Source organism: Orycteropus afer, unplaced genomic scaffold, assembly GCF_000298275.1.
Source record: "Orycteropus afer afer isolate SDZICR_OR568_19922 unplaced genomic scaffold, OryAfe1.0 scaffold00098, whole genome shotgun sequence".
Classification (NCBI taxonomy): Eukaryota; Metazoa; Chordata; class Mammalia; order Tubulidentata; family Orycteropodidae; genus Orycteropus; species Orycteropus afer.
In genome coordinates, this window is record NW_006921685.1 from 3,389,807 (window position 1) to 3,404,302 (window position 14,496).

At 36.5% G+C, this 14,496-nt stretch overlaps 1 protein-coding gene across 1 annotated transcript in view; it reads right to left on the bottom strand.

The window, feature by feature from the left end:
- LOC103198629 (transmembrane protease serine 11G-like) overlaps positions 1–14,496 on the bottom strand; it is a 53,752-nt gene that overhangs the window by 26,481 nt on the left and 12,775 nt on the right. The window contains exons 2-5 of the mRNA XM_007942804.1: positions 13,959–14,080; positions 13,233–13,351; positions 4,778–4,845; positions 3,564–3,724 (exon numbers count right to left, since the gene is read on the bottom strand). Coding sequence (XP_007940995.1) covers positions 3,564–3,724; positions 4,778–4,845; positions 13,233–13,351; positions 13,959–14,080 — 470 coding nt within the window. The remainder of the gene's footprint in view (positions 1–3,563; positions 3,725–4,777; positions 4,846–13,232; positions 13,352–13,958; positions 14,081–14,496) is intronic.

Sequence of the window (14,496 nt, forward strand, 5' to 3'; positions counted from 1 at the left end):
TTTTTTTTTTTGTCATTTATTCCATTTGTTTTAGCTACTCTTCACTCAAAGGCACATTTCAGAGTTTCTTCTGACATCTATTTTGGTCTTTTCTTCCTTTCTTATCTTTTTTAATGACCTTTTCCTTTCTTCATGGATGATGTTCTTGATAACATCTCATAATTCTTCCATTTTTCAGTCATTGGTGTTCAATGCATCAAATCTATTCTTTAGATAGGTCTCTAAATTCAAGGAGGATATATTCAAGGTAAGATTTTGGCTCTTGTGGACTTGTTTTAATTGTCTTCAAGTTGAACTTGAACAGTTGGTGGTCTGTTCCACAATCAGCTCCTGGCCTGGTATTGGTGAAGATATTGAGCTTTTCTAGCTCCTCTTGCCAAAGATATAGTCAGTCTGATTCCTGTGTATTCCATCTGGTGAAGTCTGTGTGCATAGCTACCATTTGTGTTGTTGAAAAAAGGTATTTGCAATGAATAAGTTGTTGGTCTGGCAAAATTCTATCATGTGATATGTAGCATTATTTCTATCATCAAGGCCAAATTTTCCAACTACCAGTGATTCTTTTTTGTTTCCAACTTTTGCATTCCAGTCACCAGTGATTATTAACACATCTTGATAGCATGTTCAGTCAATTACAGACTGCAGAAGTTGATAAAAATCCTCAATTTCATCATCCTTGGCTTTGGTGGTTGGTGCTAAATTTGTATAATAGTTGTATTAAGTGGTGTCCCTTGTAGGCATATGCATATTATCCTATCACTGACAGCACTGTACCTCAGGACAGATCTTGAAACATCCTTTGCAATGATGAATGTCACACCATTCCTCTTCAAACTGTTATTCCTGGCATAGTAGATCATATGGTTGTCTGATTCAAAATGGCAAAAACCAATCCATTTCAGCTCACTAATGTCTAGGATAGGAGCTCTGGTAGCATAGTGGCTAAGACACTTGACTGCTAACACTGAAGACACTGAAGGCTGGCGATTCAAACCCACCAGCCACTCCTCGGAAGGAAGATGAGCGATCTACTTCCATAGTGATACTGCCTCAGAAACCCAAGGAGGGGTCACTATGAGTTGGGTCCGACTCGACGGCACATAACAACAACAACAACAATGCCTAGGATATTAATCTTTATGTGTTCCACTTCATTTTTGACAACTTCCAATTTTCCTAGATTCATACTGTATACATTCCATGTTCTAATTATTAATGGATGTTTGCAGCTTTTTCTTCCCATTTTGATTTGTGCCACATCAACAAGTGGAGGTTCTGAAAGCTTTACTCCACCCACATAATTAAGGTTGACTCTACTTTGAAGAGGCAATTCTTCCCCAGACATACTTCGCATACTATCTGACCTCAGGGGCTCATTTCTGGCGCAATAACAGACAATGTTTCAGGGCTATTCATAACATTTTGCAGTAATATATGAGACAGTGTTTCACAGGTATTCATAAAGTTTTCACTGGCCAATACTTTGAGAAGTGGATGGTTTCTTCCTTCTTCTAAGTCTTCTAAATCTTTGTCTGAAAGCTCTGCTCAAATCTTTCCATCACTGGTGACCCTGCTGGTATTTGGAATATTGGTAACATAGCCTCCAGCCTCACAGCAACACATAAACCACCACAGTGTGACAAACTGACAGACAAGTGGTGGTTGTGCCCTTGAGGAAAATGTAAATAAACCAAGAGGCATTTGCTCAAGATAGAACAAGGGGATATGACATGACTGAAAATCAGGAAAGGTGTGCATCAAGGTTGCATTTTTCAACCATACTTATTCAATCTGTATGCTGAACAGATGTTCGAACAAACTGGATTATATGAAGAAGAATGATTTCATGATTAGAGGAAGACTCATTAATAATTTTCAATATGCTGATGACACACTCTTGCCTGCTGAAGGTGAAGAGGACATGAAGCACTTACTAATGAATATCAAAGACTACTGCCTGCAGTATAGATTACACCTCAACATAAAGAAAAACAACTCTCAGAAGTACACATATAAACAATATCATGACAATGGAAGAAAGATTGAAGTTGTTAAGGATTTCATTTTACTTGGATCCACAATCAACACCCATGGAAGCAGCAGTCAAGAAAACAAATAACGTATTGTCTTGGGCAAATCTGTTTCAAAAGACCTCTTTAAAGGGTAGATGAGGAAAGGCATAAGTTTGAAAACTAAGTTGTGCTTGACCCAAGACATGGTGTTTTCAATAGCCTAAAATACACATGAAATCTGTATAGTGAGTAAGGAAGACTGAAAAAGATATGATGGGTTTGAATTATGGTGTTGGCAAAGAATGTTGAATATACCATGGCTGCCAGAAGAACAGACAAATCTGTCTTGGATAAAGTACAACCAGAATGCTCCTTAGAAGCAAGAATGGCAAGACTTCACCTTTTGTACTTTGGTCGTGTTTTCACAAGTGACCAGTCCTTGGAAAAGAATATCTGGCTTGGGAAAGTAGAGGGTCAGAGAAAAAGAGGAAGACCTTTAATGAGACGGATTGACACAGCAACTGTAACAGTAGGCTAAAGCGTAGGAATGATTTTAAGCATGGTGCAGGAACTGACAGTGCTCTCTATACCTGAGGCAAGTTCTATCAGAGTCTTGTATCTTCCTTTTTCTTCTGTCTCCTACATACCCTTGGCAAATCTTATCTTACATAATATAAGAAGGGTTACAGTAATGTAAACTAAAATGCCAAGTCCTCTTTCACTTTTACTCAAATCATATTTGTGACCCATAAATTGTTATTCTTATGTCAATATTTATTCTTACATTCTGGGTTCAGATTGGAACCAATTGCTAGTAAAGGGCATCATGTTTGTAAATCAGAGAGTCAGCAAAAAAAGTAAGGGAAACCATCAGTGAGATGGACTGACATAATAGCTACAAAAATGAACATGCATGTACCAATGATTGTGAATATGGACAGGACTGGGCTATGTTTAGTTCTGTTATATGTAAGTTTGTCATAAGTTGTAGCTCACTCTATAGCAACTGACAACAACATTGCACGATGGAGATCCAAGCACTATAGATCATTATATTCATAGCAGAGTATAGCTTTTTATCACATATCTGCTAATTCAAACAATTCCACTAAAGTCTTTTAAAAGAAGGAAGAAATACTATTATATTTGAGTTATTGTACAACTCTTATAATTTTTCCATACTAACCAGAGGGAGCTCTAGTGGAGTAGTGCCTAAGGCACTTGACTGCTAACCAAAAGGCTGATGGTTCAAACCTACCAGCCACTCCTTGGAAAGAAGATTGGGCAATCTACTTCTGTAGTGATACTGCCTCAGAAACCCAAGGACGGGTTGCTGTGAGTCGGATCTGGCTCAATGGCAGTGAGTTTTTTGTTTGGGGGAACCAAAGAGATGTAATTTTGGGAGTTGATCATGTGGGCATTATTCATTATCAAGTAGATGATAGATTTAACACTGAAAAGTGCCTTCATTTTGTGGTCAAATAAAGAAGTTTTTTCATAGATTGTTAAAAGGATAAAATGTAACAAGGGAAGAAAAATAGTATTTCTTGCCTCTAAGATAAGGTAATGAAGTATCTATTTTCAAGAAGCTTTCATCTGATTTCAACTTCTGATATAAAATGTCATAAGCTTGCCTCTTTATTGTGCCTGCATTGTTAGAAGTAAACTGAAATTTTAGCAATACGTCAGTTTTCAAACCATCGTTACTTGACCTGAAAAACAAAACACCAGAATAAATGTGTGAGATCATATTATATTATACCATATTGCTTAAATGTTAGTCATATCTTGAAGAAACAGTAAAAAAAAAAAGTTCCATATATTTTATTGTCATAGTTTTTTTTTCCCTTTATATATTAAAACAAAACTCATGCCATCACATCAATACAAACTCATAGCAATCCTGTAGGACAAAATAGAACTGACATCTAGGGTTTCCAAGGCTGTAATTTTTAAGAAAGCAGACAAGTGTATCTTCCTCCCAAAGAGTATGCTGGTGGGTTCAAACTGCCACCATTTCGTTCAGCAGCCAAGTGCTTTACCACTGTGCCACCAGGACTCCTTCTTCATATATTAATCAGATGTATATCTGAATTATCCTGCTTGTAAAATTTGTTCACATTCAGGAAGGAGAGACTATCTGAGAGTTCTATCATATTTGTTTTCTGAAAAAGTAATCAAAAATACTTGTTAAATTTACCAACTTTTTACATCTATCTGTGTGTGTTTGAATATATATTCTTATACTTTTAAAATCTATGAAAGCTTATATTTGCAAGGAAGAAACAAGTAAAATTGAGAGAATCACTTAATGATTATAAGAATCTTTGACTGAAATGCAAAACTCATCAAAAGAATGAGTAATATATTTTTCATCTTTACCCAAGAAACTCTCACTATAAGTACTTTGTATAGATGTATAGATGGGAGCTCTGGTAGCACAGTGGCTAAGGCACTTGACTGCTAACCAGAAGGCTGGTGGTTCAAACCCACCAGCCACTCCTCAGAAAGAAGATGGGGCAATCTACTTCCGTAGTGATACTGCCTCGGAAACCCAAGGATGGGTCTCTATGAGTCGGGTCTGACTTGATGGCACATAACAACAACATCAACATAGATGTAAAAGCAATTAAATGTAATAATGTTAAACTATATTTGCTCTTAGCATATCTAAGATTTTTAGAACTTGTCCAAAAGATGAATAATTGATGAATAACTAGCGTAAATTTGCCATTTTATCATAGAAATTAATTGGTTGTGATTACCTAAGGTTGACAACATGAGATTTGATATAGTGATGGTTCAAACTGGATCTTTGAAATATCTTATTTATCTGAGAAAACAAAAAAAAAAGAATAGAAATTACTAAATGTGAATTTTACTGTTCAGTATGTTATTCTTGTATGAAACCTACTGAGATTTGAATAGCATTTACTTTGTTGCAGTTATCCTCATAAACTCATTTGGGCATAATCTTATTTTCATAAAGATCATTCCTATAATTGGATGTTGATATTTGAACAACTTTTCACATGGTCAAAAATGATTGTTATAAGGTTTCCTTAAGCCAGAGAGTTAAATAGCCATAATAAAAGTACACAGAATAGGATTGGGACTCAGAAATTATTTTTGAAAGCTCAGTATGTATAGAGCTATCAGCCATTTATCATCTCTGTTATTCAAGCTCAACTTACCATCCTCACGGATGTGATTGTATAATCACTTTTTTAGGCTTCAATGAAAAATTTGGGCCAAATTTTGATACCATGGTAAATGAGGGAGGGGAAGAGAATATATGCTTTTTTAGTACTTCCTTAAAATGCTTATAATATATATTTATTGCAAAAACTATATGAAATGATTACTTAGAATAGGATAAGACTTTAAATGCCACTTGTTCATTATTTTTAATTTCCTAGATGGGATAATTTCCTGCAACAAATTATTTCTTACTAAAACCACAGTTTGTTGCAGAATCCATGTTCTTTAAAGTCTGCTTACCATCATTGACTTGTCAAACTGGCTTGTCAGGAAAAAGAATGATCCTATGCCAAACCTTATGTGAACGTGACTATCAAATTAGTTCCACAAGTCAGAAGAGATGAGCTGCCTAACATAGAAACTAGTATATGTTGAACAACTGCTATTTACTTCATCAATTCAAGTTATGAAATTTCTTTTAGTGAAATACCCTGCGATAACATATTACATAGATTGGTAAGAAATTTCACTGAGAAATAGTTATTTTTCAAAATGGCCATGTTTTACCTTCTAAATAACTGTTAAGGACAAATTATTTTTTCACAAAATGTATATGAAAGTTATATGATAGATGTATAAGATAAAATTAGTATATAAACCAAAACCAAATGCACTGCCATGGAGTCAGATCCCATTCATAGCAGCCCCTTCTTGGGTTTCTGAGGTGGTATCGCTACAGAAGTAGATTGCCCAACCTTCCTTCAGAAAAATTAGGACATACTCATTGTAAAAATCTTTTTACAACAACTAACACTGAAAAGTATAATTAAAAGGATTAAAATCATTCCAAAATCACTGTCTAGAGAAAACTACTATTACCATTTTTGGTCCATGTACTTCTAGAATTTAGAATCTGCATTCTTCCATTTCCTTTCTAATTCCCTTAATCTAGACTCTGCCTTCTTCTTCCATTTCCTTTTTCCCTTATTTATTGCTATATCCTTTTAAACCATGGCTTTGTGAACAATCCATGGTGATTTAATGCATAAATAGTGAATAAAGGTAGTCCACAGATAACCTCTAAACTCCATTTTAGGAATTGGTTTTAATTGTTTGTTCTAGGAAAACTTTTACTATAACTCTAGCCCATAGGCTAAATGAGAGGTCAGCAAACTATGGCCTGTAGGCCAAATCTGGTCTAGCATAGTGCCTAAGGCACTTGAGAGCTAACCAGTGGCTGGTTCAAACCCACCAGCCACTCCTCAGAAGGAAGGTTGGACAATCTACTTCTGTACTGGTACTACCTGGGAAACCCAAGGAGGGGTCACTGTGGGTTGAGGCCAACTCGACAGCACTAACAACAACAAGAACAACTGTTTTTGTATGACTCGTGATCTAAGAAGGAGCTTTAAATTTTAAATGGTTGAAAAAAAAAAAGACTAACATTTGTTGGCACATAAAAATTATATGAAATTCAAATTTCAGTGACCATAAGTAAGATTTTATTGGAATACAGTGAGACTTGTTTATTTATATTATGTCTATGATTTGTTTCATGTTATGGTGACAGACATGAGTATTTGCACATTAAATGTATGCCCCACAAAGCGGGAAATATTTATATTTATTTTAATTCTATATATACTATATTTATATATATTTATATATTTTTTATATAAATAGAAATATTTATATTTATATATCTATAAAGCTGGCCCTTTATAGAAAATATTTGCTGGTTTGAGTTACTTTATTTCTTTCCTTTTTATGGCCTCCACTTATACTCTCTTGGAAGGAAGATGGGGCAATCTACTTTCGTAGTGATACTGCCTCGGAAACCCAAGAAGTGGTCGCTATGAGTCGGGGCCGACTCGATGACACATAACAACAACAACAACACTTGTACTCTAAGGCATAGGATCAATACCATTAACATGGTGATTTATTTACTAGTCATCTCTTTGATTAATATTTTTATTGTCCTGCCATGTGCAGGCACTGAATGAAGCACCAGATATTTAAGAAAGCACATTCCTAAGCATAAATGAAATCACGAAGCAAGAGGGGTATATGGACTTATAAAAAAATAATGATGTAACAGGTAATAAATGTTCTAAGAGGTGTATGGAAAGTTCTGTGGGAGCACAGGGATCTGATGTTAATGTTTATTTGGACATATGCTTTTCACACTCTATATTTACTACATTAGTTAATTCTCAGAATAACTCTGAGAGGTGGAAAAAATTATTCCTATATTGTAGTTGAGTGTTTAAGTAATATGGTAAAATGTGTCTTTTTTGCCTTAGTTCTTTGGAAAAAGAGTTTGAGAAGTTTGCTTCTCTAACACCTGCGAAGTTACCTTTGCTTTAGTTTTCTACACCAGAGGGTCAAAAGACCCTGGAAAAAGCCAAGTTGATTGGCATTTCCTGGGTGTGGTAGTTAAGGTTATGTGTCAACTTGACTGGGCCTGTTTTTGACTGGCTGGGCAAGTGGATGTAGTTATTCCCTATGAGACTGATAATCAACTCCATCGTGGAATCTACTGGAGCAGCTGAGTAGCTACCTTAGAAATGTGGTCTACTTCCAGTACATAAGACGACAGCTTTGAGAAAGGTCTCTGAGCTTTTTGGTACGCTTGGACCCTGCATGGAGCCGAATCTACATCTCAATGTCTGACTATTTTAGGATTGTTCCTGGATGTGAACCAATGACCTCCCATGTTGTTTGATAATTTTGGTACTGTGTCATTTTATTTGTCAACCTTAGGTTTGTCAGCCTCAGCAGGCAGCAGCTGTCTGATTTAAAAGAAACCTCCAGGAAAAAAAAAAAAAAAAGAAGGTGGGGACCAGGTTTGCTGGTCCAATAGAGCCTGGTGGAACCACTGAGACTATGGCCCCTAGCTGCCCTTCAGGTCTGGAATTGAACCTACACCTGTGTTTTCCAGCCAAACAATGTACAGGCATGTGAGTTAAACATTTACCTCAAGTAGACACACACCCTGGAGAGAACAATCATGGGAGAAGGAAGGGCTGCTTATGCACAGGGAGACAGCTCAGGGTGCAGGAGAGTATGGAGGGATGGACACTGGGAAGAGGTAACTATGGGGAAGAAGTGGGAAAGGAGCTGTTGCATTGTGGTAAACTGTGGTCAATGACATGAGACAAAGTATATGTGAACTGCCGTATGGAAAGTGAATTTGCTCTGTAAGTCTTCACCCAAATCACAATAAATGAATTAAAGAAAAAAGAATTAAAAACCCTCCAGCTTCAGTGGTACAGGAGGAGGAGGCAAAACTGAAGTGCAAGGCTGAAGGGCTTTTACCCAGCCCCTACAACCTGCCACTTTGAACTTACACTTTTAACCTATAAACCATAGGAGATAAATCCCTGTTTGTTAAAGCCACCCATTTGTGGTTATGTCTGTTAGAGCAGCACTAGAGAATCAAAATACTGAGGAGCTATAACAACCTGATTTGATACATTTTGTCTGGTCCTGGGCTCCCCTACCTGATGTTTGGTATGCACCTTGCAGGATTTGTCAATAAACTGCAAATGAGGTGAGTTATAGCTTACTGTACAAATGAACTGTGTATGGACTTCTGAGAGGAGATTGATCAGTTTGTGGCCCCTATTGGGAGGGACTATATCTTGTAATTGACAAGGAGTTTTATACATGTGTGTTTGTGTGTGTGTGTGTATGTGTATATATCTGTATGTTGTTGTTATGTGCTGCTGAGTCGTCTCTGACTCGTAACGAACTTATTTCAACAGAACAAAACACTGCCTGGTCTTTTGTCCTCACAATCTCTATTACACCTGAGACCATTGCTGCCACTGTGTCAATGCATCTTGTTGATGGCCTTCCCCTCTTTTGTTGACACTTTATTTTACCAAGTATGAAATCCTTTTCCAGAGAATGGTCTCTTCTGACAACATGACCAAAGTAGGTGAGAAGTCTGGCCATTCTTGCTTCCAAGTAGCATGCTGGCTGTCCTTCTTCCAGAACAGATTTGCTACTTCTTTTAGCAGTCCACGGTACTTTCAGCATTCTTTGCCAACACCACAGCTCAAAAGCATCAACTCTTCTTTGATCTTCCTAATTCATTGTCTAGCTCTCACATACATATGAAGTGATTGAAAATACCATGGCTTGGGTTAGGCACATCTTAGTCTTCAAGGAGATATCTTTGCTCTTCAGCACTTGAAAGAGGTATTTTGCAACAGATTTGCCTAATCCAATACTTCTTTTGATGTCTTGACTGCTACTTCCATTGGCATTGATTGTAGAACCAAGTAATATGAAGTCTTTGACAACTTCAGTCTTTTTTTCATTCATCATGATGCTGCTTACTGGTCCAGTTGTGAAGATATATGTTTTCTTTATATTGAGATGTAATCCATACTGCAGACTGTTATATTTAATCTTCATCACTAAGTGCTCCAAGTCATCCCCACTTTCAGCAAGCAGAGTTGTGTCATCTGTGTATGTCAGGTTGTTAATGAGCCTTCCTTCAATCCTGATGCCACGTTCTTCTTCATATAGTCCATCCTCTCAGGCTATTTGCTCAGTGCACAGATTGAATAAGTATGGTGAAAAGATAGAACCCTGACACATGCCCTTCCTGATCTTAAACCATGCAGTATCCCTTGTTCTGTTTGAACTACACCCTCCTGATCCATGTACGGGTTCCTCATGAGTACAATTAAGTGTTCTGGGATTCCCATTCTTCTCAAAGTCATCCATAATTTGTTATGATCCACACAATTGAATGCCTTTGGATAGTCAATAAACCACAAGTAAACATCTTTCAGGTATTTTTTTCTTTCAGCCAAGATTCATCTGACATCAGGTATGATATCTCTTGCTCCGCATCCCCTTCTGAATTCAGCTTGCATTTCTGGAAGTTCTCTGTCAATACACTGCTGCAACCATTTTTGAATTATCTTCAGTAAGATTTTACTTGTGTGTGATATTTATAATATAATTTGATAATTCACATTCTGTGGTATCACCTTCCTTTGGAATGGGCACAAATATGGATCTCTTCAAGTCAGTTGTCCAGATAACTGTTTTCCAAATCTCTTGGCATACCCAAGTGAGTGCCTCCAGTGCAGCATCTGTTTGTTGAAACATCTCAGTGGGTATTCCATTAATTCCTGGAGCTTTGTTTTTAGCCAATTCCTTTAGTGCAACTTTGACCTCTTCTTTCAATATCATTCGTTCTTGATCACATGTCACTTCTTGAAATGGATGATCATCTGCCAATTCTTTTTGGTAGAGTGACTCTGTGTATTCCCTGCATCTTCTTTGGATTTTTCCTGCATTGTTCAACATATTGCCCATGAAATCTTTCAATGTTGCAATTCGAGGCTTAATTTCTTTTTTCCTTAGTTCTTTCAGCTTGAAAAATGCTGAGAGTGTTCTTTCTTTTTTTTTTTTCCTAACTCCAGGTCTTTGCACATTTCAATATAATAATTGACTTTATCTTCTTGAGCTCCTCTTTGAAATCTTCTGTTTAGCTCTTTTATCCTGTCAATTCTTCCATCTGCTTTACTGCTATTCTCCATTCAAGGGCAAGTTTCAGAGTCTGTTCTGACATCCATTTTGGTCTGCTTTTCCTTTCCTGTCTTATTAATGACCTTTTGCTTTCTTCATGGATGATGTTCTTGATGTCATCCCATAATTTATCTGGTTTTCAGTCATTGGTGTTAAATGCATCAAATGTATTCTTTTGATGGTCTCTAAATTCAGGAGGGATATAATCAAGGCTCTCATGGACTTCTTTTAGTTGTCTTCAGCTTCAACTTGCACTTTCATATGAGCAGTTGATGGTCTGTTTCAGTCAACTCTGAGGGTGCACCTCTTCTTCAGTCATATTGTAAGTGCCTTCTGACCTGAGGGGCTCATCTTCTGGCACTATATCACATAATGTTTCAGGGCTATTCATACAGTTTTCCACTAATATATCAGATAGTGTTTCATTACTATTCATAAGGTTTTCACTGCCTAATTCTTTAAGAAGCATGTGTGTGTATGTGTGTGTATAAATACAGAGATTTCTTGAGACAGAAAGAAATAGGAAGAAAAGCAACAGAAACAGAAGGAAGAAAGAAGAGAGAAGCAGAGTAAGAAGAGGCAAGGAAACTCCTAAAAGAGCTGCAGCACTAGCAGTGACTACTAAAAGTCATGGGGTATAACACTGAAGACAGCAAGAGGTCCAGAAGAAGACCAGCAACAGAGTCAGTGGTGAGAAGCTCACAAGAGGCCCTGTAGGTGGTGACAGATGGAGGGCCAAGAGGGGATTGTCCTGAGGGAGCTGAATGAAACCTATCCTCAGGGGACCAAGAGGAGGCCTGTACAACCAAGAAAAACAGAGAGCTGTCCTGTGCTGAAGAAGGGAAACTTTGCCTTCGTGTTTCCTAATCTCAATCCTGATCCTGATCCTGAGTTGTACATACTATTATTTCTTAATAAACCCTTAACTGTAAATAAGGTCTGTGAGTTCTGTGTGACCACTGAAATGGGTTATTGAACCCAGAAGAGAAGTAGAGAGTGCCATGGCAGGGATGTCTTGTGTCAAAGGTCAGAGAGTGGAGGTATGTCTGACCTCTACCTCCTAAAGATCAGCTTTGGGCTGATCTTGGTCATTATCCTCTCTGAAACAGGTTCAGATGATGCTACTGCTGCTACCACCACCACCACTTTACAAGTAGCTTTTTCAATGTTGTTAAGCTGACAAAAGATAGAATTGGGATAAAAAATCAAAGTGTTTCTAACATCAAAATGTGGATGCTCTCTAATTTCAGATATTGTCTCTAGTAACAAGATATTTTATACTCTGCCCTGTTTAATGTTTTTTTTTCCTAATGAAAATTTCTTTAGCATTTTGTTTTAATGTTGTTGTTGTTGTTGTTATTTGCCGTCGAGTCGGCCCCGACTCATAGCGACCCCTCCTTGGGTTTTCGAGGCAGTTATCACTACGGAAGTAGGATTGCCCAACCTTCCTTCCGAGGAGTGGCTGGTGGATTTGAACCGCCAGCCTCCTGATTAGCAGTCAAGTGCCTTAGGCACTATGCTACCAGAGCTCCTTTTTGTTTTAATGCTGGTAACTATATGTTGTTTTTGTTGTTATGTGCTGTGGGGTCGGACCCGACTCATAGCGACCCCTCCTTGGGTTGCCAAGGCAGTGTCACTACAGAAGTAGATTGCCCAACCTTCCTTCTGAGGAGTGGCTGGTGGATTTATATAGGTAATACAATATTTGTCATTTCTACCATCTCCACATGTACAGTTCAGTGATGTTATGTTCATCATGTTATTCAACCATCTGAAAAAGACATGCCAATACTGCTCAGTTGAATCCTTCAATTCATTTTATCACCTGATGTTTTTGCTGAAGAAATATTTCTCATCCTAGCAAGAATGATCTGCCATCTTTGGCTCATAAATGCTAGGCTCAATTGAGGCTGTGTACAGAACTAAAATCTTCAATGAAAGAGCCTATATGTGTGTTTATGTGGTATATTTTCTGGAATAAATAATCTGTATAAATTATGTAATGGACAATGTATCAGTATCACACACATAGTTTGTGTGAATGATGTATGGTGATATTGTTGGTGCTCAAATGATTGAATTATACTTCCAGATAACTCATTTATTTTTCTGTTGAACTTATGTTGCTCAGTTTTTGGTGTAGTTATCCTTGTCTAATGTACTTTTTCAATAATGTAGATTGGAATGGCTAGATTTAACAAATAAAAATATAGGATGCACAATTGAATTTTAATTTCAGATCAATAGAAAGCATTGGTTTTAGTATAAGCCTGTTTCAATATTCCATGAGGTGTATTTTCAATATAATGTAAAATTCAAATTTAACTAGGCATTATTGTATTGTATCTGACAATGTTAATGTATATACAAGTAGATATGTTCTTAACTTTCTTCTTACTCTAACATCCTTCTTCAAAATAGTATTGTCAGGTTAGCAGTGATGCCAGCAAAGCTCAGACTTACCTCACTATTGATTTTTTGTTTTAGGTTAGTCCCACTTTTTGAGTGTTCTACTGAAAAATCAGGATTGTATTCAATACTGGGGATCTGGAAGGAAGCCTGGTAGTAATGAGACTTCTGATCTGGAAAGGAGAACAAAAGGAGATGGTTTCTCTTTAGTTAATTTAGGTTGTATGAGAAGTAGAGGAGACGAAACACACAAAAAATGTTATAGAATAGGTTAACTTCTGGAAATCAAACATTCAGTGGCTGCTGGCCAATACCTCCCTCTAACCTTTTCTTAAGATCATGCATTCTCATAGTCACTGTCATCATATAGGTAACATAATATTATTGTCCTGGCACAATGACCACTTCTTAGTAATTACTGATTATTTAAGCTGCTAATTAAATAATGACAGAATGTGACATGTTCTCATACATTGACATCAAAGATAGAGTAACTACTAAAATATTTTTTATTCCACTTACTAAATATTATTTTACCACAAAATAACATATGCTATGAATCTATTGATTCATATTGCTCAAGAGAAAATTTTGTAGTGAACCAAGCCAAAATTTTAATGTCAGGAACATTTTTTGTATAAAAAAATTATCAATTCCCAAATGTACAAACATGTATTCAAATAAAAATTGCATTTGGGGATGTTAGAAAATAACACAGTTTTGAAATAAATTGAATATGTCTTCAAAATTTTAAAAAAGTACAATGAAATAGATGCTTACCATATGCCAAAAAATAAACAAGTAGACCAATAATTATTGCCAGAACAAACACAACAGCTGCAATAATAAGGGCAATCTTCCATGGTCTCCATGAACTTGTTCTTCTATTCAGTATTGCTGGCCTTTTGAGAGGGAGTTGTATATTAAAAACAGAATTTTAACACTAAAATCAAAGTTCTATACATTTTTTTGGTAAGAAATAATTTTTCTAGAATTCATGGTCAGCTTATATTGCATTGGATGACACTTGAATATATTTTCCTATAAAAAAAAAATAGAAAAAAATACTAGCAATACAAGTATATTTAACATCTAACTTTATATTTTGATCAAAAAGTCAGTATTACACTACAGTTAACTACTTAATACACTGTTTCATATATTTCATGGTTGATTAGACTAGAAATTCTAGAGTAGTATTTTTCTTTGTAAATGAAACAATACTACATATTTTGTTCATGTGGTTAAAATCAAAATGAGCCTTCTAGGGCAAGGGAATTTTGGTCACTCCTCTCATTCTAGGTTGAAAATACAGAGT